This window comes from Bufo bufo, chromosome 6, assembly GCF_905171765.1.
Source record: "Bufo bufo chromosome 6, aBufBuf1.1, whole genome shotgun sequence".
NCBI classification, from domain to species: domain Eukaryota; kingdom Metazoa; phylum Chordata; class Amphibia; order Anura; family Bufonidae; genus Bufo; species Bufo bufo.
Window position 1 is genome coordinate 125068824 of NC_053394.1, and position 14085 is coordinate 125082908.

Below are 14085 nucleotides of genomic sequence, written 5' to 3' on the forward strand. Positions count from 1 at the left end.
GAGTTTTATTACATCCCTGATATTAGATAAATTTGGTCTTGAGTGAGAAAGGCCTTAACTTAAACATGCGATTGTGCGATCTGTACATTTAAAATATGTCACTAGAGTCCCCCTTAACCTGGAAGATTTACAAGGGTTTACTTGTTTTAGTAAGCGACGCCCTTGAAACTTTTCAAAATTTTCTTGTTAGAAATGTCTGTTTAGCTGTGGATCATGTGATCACTGGTCACCTACACACAGCGGTATAGATAGGTCTGTATGTAGATATATATGGGTAGCACATCTCTAAAAGCTCAGCTCTGGACCAGATTTTATGTTAAAGTGGTGACAAACGTGGAGCTCAATAGATCTTAAATTGAAAACAACAAGGGAGATTTATCAAAATCTGTGTAAAGAGAAACTGCACATGGCAACCAATCAGATTCCATCTTACATTTTGTAGAGCTCATTCATAAAGGATCAATCTCATTGGTGGCTAAGGGCAACCAAGTCAGTTTTCCTTTGGACCAGTTGTGATAAATCTCCCCAATGTCTTATATGTGCTATACTCACTCCAATTTCTCTGGTCAGATTCTCCTGCTGGAGGACAGTAATTGGCTGCAGTGGTGATGGTCCATATACCTGCATCACAGTGTCTGTGGCATGAACAATGACGTGCAGCTATATGGCATGTCAACACTGCAGCCAATTACTGCCTCTGCAGTAGACAGTTGACCGCTGCAGCCAGTGTCCTCATGTGTTGTATTCCAGCAAATTACTGATGTTGCGTCTAAAGAACCAGCACCAGAAGAACTGGGCTAGTGCGGCAGAGAATGGCGCTAGAGAAAGGACTGAGTATGACTAACTATTTTAAGACAATTTAGGGTCTCTGAAATTTTTAATCATCTCGGACAACCCCTTTATGAACCTAACGATCTCACTTTAAAGGAATATAAACTAAGCTGGCCTATTAGATGCAGATATTTGGTCCTTGGTACATTGGCACAGTACAATAGCATGCTAGTAAAATTTGGATCCTTATTGTTACAAATATCCTGCAGACTGAGTTTGGCCATTAATCAGAGAGATGCACAGCATTCAGCTTAATCTCCCAGAGGTCCATAACATTGATGTTGTAAATGTTTAGTGACAAAGTTATGTACAAATCATTTCCTCATATGTAGAGCGTCCTGAAATTTGGTGCTGGTGTATCGGGCATGGAATCCTTTTTTGTTGATTGTATCGTCCGTATGAAAGCGAATCATAATGGAGTCTCCAGCCGAATATATTTCTTCTGGGGGCTAAAAGAGGAAAAAAAAAAAAAAATATATATATATATATATATATAATATAATAAATAAAAAATCTAAGAAATATGGGATTACACTTACCGGTAATCTTTTTTCCTTGAGCCTATGACAGCACACTTGGATAGTGTCCGCCCCCTCGTCAGGACAGGAAACACAACCACTTGAAAAGGAGGTACCTTTTCATGCCAGTACTATTTCAAGAACTAAGGAAACAAAACACACTTTTTAAATTTTTATTTTTGGGAGGGAAATAAGCGGGTGCTGTCATAGGCTCAAGGAAAAAAGATTACCTGTAAGTGTAATCCCATATTTCCCCCCTCGCCTATGACAGCACCCTTGGATTTATCAGCAAGATTTTAGGGAGGGACAACTGCCTGAAGGACTTTCCGTCAAAATACCAGGCCCTCCTGAGAGGGTAACTGAAGTTTGTAATGCCTGAAAAAAGTGTGAGGGGAACTCCAGGTAGCTGCCCTACATATTTGGTCAATGGAGGCAGAGGCTCTCTCTGCCCAGGAGGCAGAGACAGCTCTGGTAGAGTGGGCCCCAAATTCTTAGGGTGGGGGAGCCCCCTTAGAGGAATAGGCTAAAAGGATAGCCTGCCTTATACATCTAGCTCTAGTTTGCGAGGAAGCAGCCGACCCCTTCGTCCTGCCCACAAAGGAAATAAGGAGCTTTGAGGAAGCTCTCCAAGCTTGGGTGACTTAAGTACTGTAAAAGACACCTCTTCACATCTAAACAGTGAAATTCTGATTCTTTTTTATTTGATGGAGAGGCGCAAAAAGGTAAGAGGACTTCCTGAGAGCGATGGAAGGAAGAGGAGACTTTTGGAAGGAAGGAAGGGTCCGGTGAAATAATTACTCTATCGTCCAAAATATTCAAATATGGCCTTTCCATAGAGATCTCACTAACTCTCCTGGCCGATGTAATAGCTAATAAAAAGGCCAACTTCAATGTTAGGACTTTTATGGAGATTTGTTCAATGGGCTCGAAGGGATCTGACGTAAGGGCAGACAGGACAAGATTTAGATCCCAAGAAGGAATTTTAATTTTCTGCACTGGGGCTAATTTAGAGACTGCTGTAATAAACCTTTTTATCCATGAATGGTAGGCTACCCTGAACTCGAATAACGCACTCAAGGCTGAGACCCGCACCTTTAGAGTACTGGGTCTAAGCTTTTTTTCTCCACCCTTTCTGTAGAAAATCTAAAATTAAAGGTAAGTCAGGGGTTTCAAATACATTGACAGGCCTGTTTGCAAAGGCACAAAAGGCTTTCCAAACTCGTAAGTAGATCTTTGACTTGACTGTTTTACGGCTGGCTAAAAGGGTATTAACTACTTCTTCTGAAAGCCCCTTCTTCCTCAAGATCTGCCTTTCAACATCCAAGCAGTCAAATGCAGGTTCTCCACTTCTGGATGAAAAAGGGGCCCCTGAGTCAGAAGTCCTGGGAAGACTGGTAGGACCCACGGGGAGGCTATTGACATCTTGCATAACCAAGAGAACCAAACCCTCCTTGGTCAAAAAGGGAGCTATTGTAATCACCAAGGCATTCTCTTCCCTTATCTTTCTCAATACCCTTGGCAGTAGCTTTAATGGGGGAAAGGCGTAAAGAAGTCTCTCTCTCCAAGACTGGGCTAGGGCATCCACAGCAGATAGGGCATCCACAGCAGACGGACGCTCCTCTGGAAAAAGAGAGAAGAACCTCTTTACCCTTCTGTCAAAAAGATCGATGACTGGGTGGCCCCATAACGCAGTTATTTTGTCAAATATATGTTGGTCTAGAGACCATTCTCCGTCGGATTAGATGTCGGCTTAGGAAGTCTGCTGTCACATTCTCCTTTCCTCTCAAGTGAACTGCAGAAATTGATGAGAGAATCTTCTGCCAATTGAAATATTTCCTGACTGAGGGACATAAGACTCGGCGATCTGGTACCTCCCTGCCTGTTGATATATGCCACAGCTGTCATGTTGTCTGAATAAATCTGAGCATTTCTGCCTCTTATTAACTGAAGACTCCCCATCAGGGCCATCAATATAGCTTTCAATTCTCTGAAATTGTGAGACTGATCCTGACTTTCGATCCCACTGACCCTGTAGCAGAAGAGACTGTATATGAGCCCCCCAACCGAAGGGGCTTGCATCCGTGGTGAGAAATAAGACCTCCTGTCCCTGCCACAAGACACCTCCCTGAAGATTTGACAGGTTGGTCCACCAATCTAGGGAGGAGAGGGTATGCGGTGATAGATGGATAATCGAGTCTAGGAATAAGGGATCTTTGTCCTAGACTTCCAGAATTTGTAGCTGGAGAGGTCTGGAATGGAATTGCGCCCACTCTACTCCTGGGATAGCCACCGTCATGAGACCCAAGACTGACATGGCCTCCCTTAGGGATACTGACTGTCGAAAGGCAAGTCCCTGAACCTGGGATATGATTAGGTGAGCCTTGTGAAGGGGAAGAGAACAAATCTGCTGCCTTGAGTCTAGGGTCATCCCTAAAAAGGTGCACAACTGACTCGGCACTAGATTGGACTTCTCTAGGTTCAGGTCCCAACCCAATCTGTCTAATGTCTCTCTGAACCATGAAATCTGCCACATTAGCTGTTCCGACGTCAGAGAAGGAGGAAGTCGTCTATGTATGGATTGACCACCAGAACCCTCTCTCTCAGATGGGCCATCATCTCCGCCACAATTTTCATGAATACCCTGGGGGCTTGAGATAGTCCAAAGGTAAAAGCCCAAAATTGTAAGTGAAGTATTCTGTCCTCCAACTGAACCGCTACTCTCAGGTATCTCTGATGATTGGGATGTATGGGGACGTGGTAGTATGCATCCCTGAGATCTAGGGATGCCATGAAACACTCTGGAAACAGATTTAGTATCACAGACTTGATTGTTTCCATATGAAATTTCTCGTACACTAGGAACTTGTTTAGGTTTATTATTGTACAGTAGGAGCCATTTGGGTTTTTTTTTTTTTTTTTACAAAAGAGTTGAATAAAAACCCCTTTCTCTTTCCTGAACTGGGACTTCTGACATTTTTTGCTAGAAGGGAAGATGCTTCTGAAACCAAGGCCGCTTGTTTTTGGGGACGGGAACAATAGTCTGTTACAACATATCTTTCTGGCGGCAGTCTCAGAAAATTAATCTTCTAGCCTTCTGAAAGGATAGAGATTATCCAAGGGCTGTTTGATATTCTCCTCCAATGTTCTGCAAAAAAGTAAAAGCCGACCTCCTACTGGGGCTCTGGCATCATTGCTGCTGCTTTCTGGAGGCTTCTGCACCAGAAAAAAGATATCCCTTGGACTTTCTGGCAGCACCTGGAACCTGCTTGGATACCTCCCGCCTTCTATAGATATTTTTATTTGGCTGAGGGCGGAAAGGTCTTTTATGAGACTGCTGGCCTGTTGATGGGAAGCCCTTTTTATCTGAAGCCTTCTCAAGCAGGTCATCTAACACAGGTCCAAATAGGAATTCACCCTGGCAAGGTATTGCGCATAATTTAGCTTTAGAAGAAGAGAGTCACCCTTCCAGTCCATCAACCATATGGCTCTCCGAGCTGAATTAGAGAGGGCGGAAGCTCTAGCCGAGAACTTCAAAGAGTCTGCAGAAGCATCTGCAAGGAAATCTATTGCGTTATATATGGTTGGAAAGGAGGAAAGCAACTCTTCCCTTGGGGTTCCCTCCTTAATATGCTCCTTTATCCAAATCTTAAGTGACCTAGCCACAGAGGTGGCAGCAATAGCAGGTCTAAAGGCACCCACCGTTGCCTCCCAGCTCTTTTTTAAGTAAATCTCAGCCCTTCTATCCATAGGATCCTTTAAACTCCGAGTCTTCAAAGGGAAGGGCTGCCTTCCTAGAAATTTTAGCCACAGGGCGTCTAATTTTGGGGCTCTATCCCACGCCGTTGAAACTTCCTCAAACGGGTATTTACGTTTCAAGGCCGAGGGAATAAAAAACTTTCTGGTCTGCTCCACTCCTTTTTAATAACTGCAGAAATATTTTCGTGGACGTCAAACCCTTTTATCTTTTTAGGGCCCAGACCTTCAAAATATGGAGTCTCTAACCGACTGTGGTTCTTTATAATTATCTAACCCCATGGTAGCTCAAACTACTCTAAGGAGCTAATATTTTCTGTCTGAAACAGTGGTCTTCCGGCTATATGATCATCAAAGGATTCATCCGATGATGGTCCTTCTCCCTCTTCCTCCAATCCTGACAATTCATGGTCGCTGGAGGGGGGAATAGACGCGGCTGCAGAGGTGCTGGGGCGGCTCTTCAGGAGGCTATTAACAGACTCCTTTACTGACTCTTACTTAGTCCCGGATCATCTGTTTAAGACTTGTCATAAGAGATGGGGCCTCATCCTCTAATAGCTTGGCCACGCAGACTTGGCAAATAGGCTTCCCGCAGCCGGCGGGTAGCTTTTTCTGACAATTGGCACACCCCTTATCTCTGGATCTTGAGACCCTTCTACTTTCTTTGGACACCTAAACATAAAAATAGCCCCATAAGAAATAAGAATTCTAGAAATCTGGGGTATTAACCCCTCTTACCCCACCGTGGTACCGAAGACTCATTGGTGGTTTCAGTGGGTTCTGCGCGCTGTGACTGTTCCATATTTAACGCTTGAATACCAGAGTATGGAGACAGATGCTGCTAGCTTCTTCTCCAGCTAGCAGTGTGAGCTGGTTGAACTTGAACTCTGCCGGGCACGGACCGGCTACTCCTACATCCGGTCTTCAGCAGCACATGCTTCCTTCCACTGCCCTGAGCAATATCAGCGTCCGGAAGTGACGTCAGAGCCAACCACCGAAACCGGAAGTGGCGTCAGCGCCAACCACCAAAACTGGAAGTGACGTCAGACACTGGCAGCCGAACATGTGGAACACGGCCACAGAGGTTCACCACTCAGCAGACCTGAAACAAGCCTCCAGACGGAGAAGGGACCGGATTGGGAGGAAGAGACAGAGGTCCAGACTTCTGCAGCGGCTTCTTAAAGAAGACTTACACCGCCGGGTAGGCCCTCCTCTTAAGTTACTCACATGGGGCGCCCGCAGCTCTCCTTTGTGGTGTGGTGTGAATCCAAGACCTGTCCCTTAGGACAGGAAACAGAACTGGCATGAAGGGGGTCGGTACCTCCTTTTCAAGTGGTTGTGTTTCCTGTTTCCTGTCCTGACGAGGGGGCGGACACTATCCAAGGGTGCTGTCATAGGCGAGGGGGGAAAAAACTTCAATTAAAAATATACACCAGGTATAAAATATACAATGTAATTATCATGGTTTTCCTATAACCCATTACCAGATTTGGAGATAAAACCAGCAGCTGGACATTTTGAAGAACATTAGACATTAAAATGCTGGTTTTCTATGTTTTACCTATCTAGTTTGCAGTTATTTTTTTGTCAGGCCGAGAAATTCATCAACCAGTGCAATCATCAAGCTAACAAGGTCTAGAAAAGTTGTCCATATGCACTGAAGAACTAGCAGCCAAATCCTCTTTTGGTTATCAGGAATATCACCATAAAACATGTGCAACCAAATGGGTCATGTATCTATTTCAACGGGGAAAGCAGAAAAAAGCTGGAATTGCACATGTTTTTGAGACAGTGGCCCAGATTTACCAATGTGCCTTCATCTATGATCTGTTGAAAAAAATGGATGCTTTTTTTCGTCGTGCTCGAAAAGGGGATGGGGCATGGCTCTGTGGGAAAGAAGCGTGGTCTAAGATGTGCCGTTCTGTCTCAAAGTGAGCCAACCAATAGTTGAGAGAGAAAAATGTCTATCCTTAAACCAGAAGTATCCTCTAAATGGAACCCCGTAATAAATCTGGTGCAGGTCTAGACATTTTGTCTAAACTTACACAGGAGTAAATCTGGGCCAGTGTTTTCTTTCTCCAGATTTTGAGACAACACCAGGAGTGGATCTGAGAAAAGTCAGAAAAGACTGATAAATCTCTCAGATCCTTCTTTCCTCCACAACATCTACTAGCAGTGTAGAGTCAGGTGGTCCCATACTCATAAGATTGTCGGTGTCAGTTCCCTCGGGATCACCCTGCAATAAAGAACTGGCAAGTAGTCTCCTGGCCGGCTCCATTTACCCAGCTGCAGCGGTATGTCACATCAACAACCCATGCCCACTGCGGCCTCTCACTCACTGGCCTCTTCAGTGCACTACTGAGGCCAGTGATTGGCTGTAGTGGCCATTTGTTGGAATGTCACTGCTGCAGCCGGGTAAACAGAGCCCAGTCGGGGGAACAAAAGCAGCAGCGCTCGATCTGCCAGGTAAGTATTTACCAGTTCTTTAAAACGGGTGCATCTCCTGAAACTGGACAACCCCCTTTAACAATTTCTGGTGTCCTAGTTGTGTAGTCTTCAGCTGGACATCATTACCGGTTGTCCCTAGCCAAGCTTCTGCTACCCTATAGACCAGGTTGTATTGTCAGTTTGTACTTAAGCAGGACCCGTCATCTCTCCTGACTGTTTTAGTAACTACTTACATTCCTCATGTAATTACAATTCTGGAGCATATATTCTTATGGCTCTAGGCTGTGCCATTCCTTTATTATTCCTGCTCTAAGTTTACAAATAAATTGACAGCAGTAAAAAGGTACTGCTGGGTGTTACCAGTAGTGGGCGAGTCTGGCTCTGTCCAATCAGTGTTGCTGTCAGCCTGTGCATTGATGGCCCCCCCCCCCCCCCTGGTAACACCCAGTTTACTGCAAGTTGCCTGCAATTCATTCATAACTTCTATTAGAAATAATACAGTAATGGCACATCAAAGTCATAAGAATAAATCAACAGAATCTAAAGAAATCTAAAACAAAAACAAAGAAAAATAAAGCTATTCTCACTTTCCCCGATCTTTCTGTTCTAGCTCCAAAGCTTACCAGGTCCCCACTGGTCTCTGCTGAAAATTACCATTCAGCCAATCACTGGCCACAGAGGTGAACCACATCAGCATTTTCTGTGAGCTGAAGGGGACCACAACGCAGAGGCTATAAACTGTAATGAGTGTTGTAAAAGTGCAAAAAGTCACAAAATTTGAGCGCAAGTGACCGCAAAAAGTTGCAAAACCTCTATTCTGCAACTTTTTGAAGCCAGAATTCTGGAGTGTAGGTCGTGACGAGTTATCCCCATGGTGTCTAACCCCTGGGGTATATGTACCACAGGTTGAGAAATTAGGGATGTCAAACTCGTGGCCCTCCAGCTGTTGCAAAACTACATATCTCCGCATACCCCGATAGCTGTAGGCTGTCTGAGCATGACGGAAATTGTAGTTTTGCAACAGTTGGAGGGCCACAAGTTTGACATTGTTTGTATTGTCTGGCATTCAGCACAGATAACTTCTCTTCGGTGTGCTTTCACATATATGCTAATCAAATATCACAGAACTTGAAACATTTCAAATAATTAAAAAACAGGGAATTCACAGAAATATGGAAAACATACCCCCGAGCCACAATATCTAGCTAGTCGTGGAGCAGTACTGTCATAACCATCGTATATCTCCATGTAGTCATAACCACAGTCTGATTCTTCCTCCATTTCAAAGGTCTCAAAGATCAGTTCTACTCCATAGCCATCTTCTGCTACAATGACCCAGTCACAGTTGGCTTGTACTGGGTAAATATTATCACCGTACTGGGCATGTGAAAAGAGATCTTTTGTTTGGATCTCAGCTTTCAGTCGTCCTCCGCATTCTGTAGATGGAAAAACACAATATAGAAGATTTCCAGACATTGCTCCTACTTCTAGAACGTCACTGATTTCTTCTGACCTGTACGGCTGCATTACTGCAAGAATGGTGATCTATCTGCTGTGTGCAGGTACATTACTAATCACTCACTTAAAATATGTTCATAAAAGGGTTTGAACAGATCACAAAAAAAAAAAAGGTGCTTTAGGAAAATAAAGTGGTTTATCATCCAATCCACAGGCGAGGTGACACATGTATGATCACTTAGGTCTGACAGGACACCATTCAAAAACGTAGGGGTCCCTTAATCACCCATTCACAGTAACTGTTCAGTTTCCCTACAGTGCCTCCACAGGGGAAGTGAAGTATTACATAATTCCCTTTTAAGGCAATGGGTTCTCTGTGTGATGCAGGACAGGACAAGGCTTCCAGAACAACAGATGCTCTATGACCGTTCTCCACTTTCGGCTATTAATCCAGAATTCCCCGATACAGTATATAAAACACATCTCTATATGAAATCAGGTGCCATATTACAGAAGCTTGTACAAAGCCATAGTACAGCCTGCGACCTAAAGGCCATGCGGTCGTTTAGAGTTCTTCAGTGTATACGACACATTATATTCAGTCACCTACCTGTGTTGTACTTGGCTTGAAACCCTTTCCTCTGCACCGAAGCATCAGAATAAAAGCGCAGAAACATATGATTTGTGGATGCAATAATAGGTTCGGGTTTACTGCTGCCACAAAATCGGCCTAGAATTGTGGATTTGCCGTTTGGTCCGTCATACAGCTCAAGGTGGTCATAGGCACATTCCTGGTGCAATTCAATTTCAAAGTCATTAAACACCTGGAAGTGTAAAAATGATTAAATCCCCTGTAATAACATAAGTGGCATTTAGACCAAGACAACAGATAGGTTCACCCAGAAGAGGGCAGACAGACGAGCACCCCTGTGCAAGGACAGTTTGGAGGTTTCATACCCATTGTATTTGGTGCGACTGTCCCTGATTTCCATATACAGTCCGGCAAATTCACTCTGCCCTGACCCAAAATTGGGTGGGGCTAACACAAATTTTGTGTTTCCAGGCTGGTTCCCAGGGGGCAGGGCTTATATTTTACCGATTTTACCAACTGAAACATTGGTAAGTATGCATGCACCTGTCAAAAGCATCAATCATACAAATTCCTCTCTGAAGCACATCCAATTATGTCTGGTTGACGCATACGGGTGGAAGGAGGCTCTATCTATAGATGGTTGGATCTGTGTCTATCAGATATTTATGTCATATCCTGTGGATGTTTGACATGGGATAACCCCGGAGTTCTCCCATTACAACAGCTTACTCCCTATTGACTGCATAGGGAATATGTGCCAATTTGGTGGGGGTCCAACCAGTCACAAGAATGTTGGCTGCATTCCCCCTTTTGAATGGAGCGTTCTGGTGCCTGATTCCAGAGAGCAAAGAGCCGATCGGATACTGATCGCCTATCCTAAGGAAACGTGATCAATATATATTAAAAAGGGTTCTCCGGACTTTCTACTGATGACCTATCCTCAGGACAAGTCATCACTATCAGATAGGAGGGGCTCCAACAACAGGCACCCCCGCCGATCAGCTGTATGAGAAGGCACACGCAGTGTGCACGTGCCGTCTCCCTTCTCTATTACTGTACGCTGCTGCTTTGCCATAGACATACAGTGTAGAGCAGGAATAAAGAACAGAAACTGAACGTGCCGACAGCCGATATTTATGACCTATCCTGAGGTCATCAATGGAAAAAGCCCAGACAACCACTTTAATCCTGGAAAATCCTTTTAATAAACCTTTGTCAGGATCAGGACTTGTACTTACAAGTTTGACTCTATGACCTGCTGTGGTGGAGATCTCCCAGGTGCACTCTTTTCGACTGGGGTACTTATCAGGATAGTTGGGGCTTGAAACGGTTCCTTCTGCACTTAGGAATCTGTGTTCACAGCCAGCTGGATGTAAATTGATGAGGAGTTATAAATAGTAATACATTTTATGTAACATGCTAAATACAAAATGCATTAAAAAGGTTGTCCATGAGAGCATATGGACGACCTTAATAGGGTGTGAAATCATACAGAATAAGGCCTCTTTCACACGGGCGACGTGTGTGAGGGCCGGATAGTATGTGGGTGCGTCGTGGGAAAATCGTGCGATTTTGCCTGCGAGTGGGGTGAGTATTGTATGCGACTGCGTTGCGTTCAGTTTTCCACGCGAGAAGCACGTGAGAAAACTGAATGTGATACCCAGACGTCTTCACTGAAGTTCGGATTTGGGTTAGGTATTCTGGAGATTTTTATATTTTCCCTTATAACATGATCATAAGGGAAAATAATAGCATTCTTAATACAGTCAAGTCAATTAGGGATGGAGGGGTTAAAAAAAATAAAAAATAAAAAATAAAAAAATTTAACTCACCTCATCCACTTGTTCGTGCAGCCCGGCTTGTCTTCCTTCTTCTTCGAGGACCTGGGAGAAAAGGACCTTGACCAGGTTATGAGCGCAGTGACGTCAAAGGTCCTTTTCTCTCAGGTCCTTGAAGAGAAAAAAAAAACACTACAAGCCGGGCTGCGCGAACAAGTGGATGAGGAGAGTTTAATTTTAAAAAAAATAAAAAATATTGTAACCCCTCCATCCCTAATTTACTTAGAATTCTGCATTAAGAATGCTATTATTTTCTCTTATAGGGAAAATAAAGATCGGGTCCCCACCCCAATCGTCACCTAGCAATAATGCGTGAAAATCGCACCGCATCTGCACTTGCTTGCGATTTTCACGCAGCCCCATTCACTTCTATGGGGCTTGCGTTGCGTGAAAAATCTCTGCTCATGTGCACAGCCCAATTGAAGCGGATTCAGTGCGGGTGCAATGCGTTCGCCTCACGCATTGCACGCATGCGGAATGGGCCTAAGGAGCAAAATTTGCTATTTCTTCTGCAATAACAGACCTCACTGAGTCAATGGGGTCCATTGGGTGTTATTCATATTCGTTATTCAATGAATATGTTATAAACGGAAGCCACAGCACAAGTGTGAACATAGCCTCATCGCAACATGGGACATTCGTTCTCAAGTTCAAAATCACTCTCACGGGAATTAATTAAATGCAGTCTGTCACCTCCAAAATCAGTTTCAAAAGTAAGCATACTGCCATGTAGGGTAGGTGCCCTGAAACATAACCATAAGTTTCTTGTGAAAATCCACTCCTCTAATACGGATTTTTTTTTTTTTAAACCCACAAATAAAGGTTTTTGGTGCACCAGTCTTCTCCTCTGCTTTTGCTACCAGCTTTGGAATCTCAAGTACTAACTTAAACAACAAGAAAAAGTGATAGTTGGAATCACTGGCGGAGCGATGCTGCATCTAACAGTGGTTCAGTGCACCAAACACCTTATTCTACCCTACATGGCAGTATGCTTACTTGGAAACCATTTTGGAGGTGACAGACTCCCTTTTAAGAACCAGTTCCTCATCTCTACATGTTCCCCACAGACATGAATTGCAGTTTTCGTCACAGCATTTGGATACCAAGACACAGACTGAAATGAAAATGTTTGACTAATTTCACGTAGAGTTACGTTCAACAGAGTAGGGTCTAGTTCACACTTCAGTAATTAAGTCAGTGTTTGATCAGTGATTTCCATTAGTCATTGTGAGCCAAAACCAGGTACGCCTCAAGAACACAGAACAGGAGGAAATCTTTCCATTACACCTTATCTCTGTGTAGCCTCCACTCCTAGTTTTGGTTAAAAATCACTGATGGAAATTACTGACCAAAGATCGATTGGGAACGAGGCCCAAATCCTGTGGAATCCTGGGAAGTAGATTCATACGGCAGATTGAAACTATTCTGCTTTTTATAAAAAGGCGCTTTTGTGGTCTGGTGGTTTATGCAATTTAGTAAAAATTGGAAATGAGCTGCAAAAGAGAAGACTTTTAAATCTTTTCTCCATATTTCTCAGTTAGGCACTTTGATAATTCTGCTCAATGACCTATAGCCAGACCTCACAGGGTCCATGTTACATACTACGTAGGAACTGTTGAAATCTGAAGACCGTCTCCTTGGCTCCCACAGTCCGTACATTCAGCAATGCTGAGAAGGGTTATCCAAGACTAATAAAAGACCTCCCAGAATGGCCAACCTGCAGTGGTGACCATACACACCTGTTCCCCACCACTGGATTCGGTGTCTGTTACTCCCGGGCCGGCTCTTCTCCTCCCTGCAGCTCGGAAAACTGATAACTGCGGCTGCATGGTTGGCCACTCTGGAAATTCTGTATTAATCTTAGATAACCCCCTTTAAACTGTGTTCACATCACCATTTATTATTTCCATCAATCTGTTGTTATAGGAGCAGAACAATGAAATTAACAGAAGTGGCGTTTCCAGCAAATGACAGGAACAGCATCTGACAAACACCACCGATTACAACGGAATCTGTCGGACTTCCATTAGAAAACCAATCATGCTGCACTTTTGTCCAGCATTTTTAACTGACTTTGATGGAAGCCCCTAATAGAGTCGATGTCGATACCAATTATTATGTATTTTTGTTCAGTATTTATCAAGTACAAATGCAATCTAATGTGATGACTTCTTCACAAAGTCAGTGGACAGCCTTACCCTCTTTACAGTCGTGTCCATTTTCATGGAGCATGTAGCCATTTTTGCACTGGCACACATAGCTGCCTAAAGTATTGAGGCACTCATGCTGACAGCCCCCGTTCTCCTTCGAGCACTCGTCCTTATCTGTACAGGAAAGCAGATGGAGCTTTAACCCTTCCACACCGGAGGTTTTTTAGTTTTCATCTTTCTTCCGCCACAACTTTTTTATATTTCCGTTCACATAGCTGCATGAAAGCTTATTTTTTGCAGGACAAGTTGTACTTTCTAATGCCACCATTAATTGTGACATACAATGTAGTAGGAAGCGGTAAAACAATTCCAAATTGAGTGGAATTGGGAAAAAATTAAAATTCCTCCAACCGGTTTACGAGTTTTGTTCCCACGGCGTTTCATTTGTGACAAAACGGACCCACGCCCTTCATTCTCTGGGTCAGTACGATTACAAC

At 43.8% G+C, this 14085-nt stretch overlaps 1 protein-coding gene across 1 annotated transcript in view; it reads right to left on the reverse strand.

The window, feature by feature from the left end:
* Positions 1-741: 741 nt before the first annotated feature.
* Positions 742-14085, reverse strand: part of TLL2 (tolloid like 2) — a 183156-nt gene continuing 169812 nt past the window's right edge. Inside the window, exons 17-21 of the mRNA XM_040437476.1 lie at positions 13637-13762; positions 10839-10966; positions 9619-9832; positions 8736-8986; positions 742-1280 (exon numbers count right to left, since the gene is read on the reverse strand). Coding sequence (XP_040293410.1) covers positions 1146-1280; positions 8736-8986; positions 9619-9832; positions 10839-10966; positions 13637-13762 — 854 coding nt within the window. The 3' untranslated portion in view covers positions 742-1145. The remainder of the gene's footprint in view (positions 1281-8735; positions 8987-9618; positions 9833-10838; positions 10967-13636; positions 13763-14085) is intronic.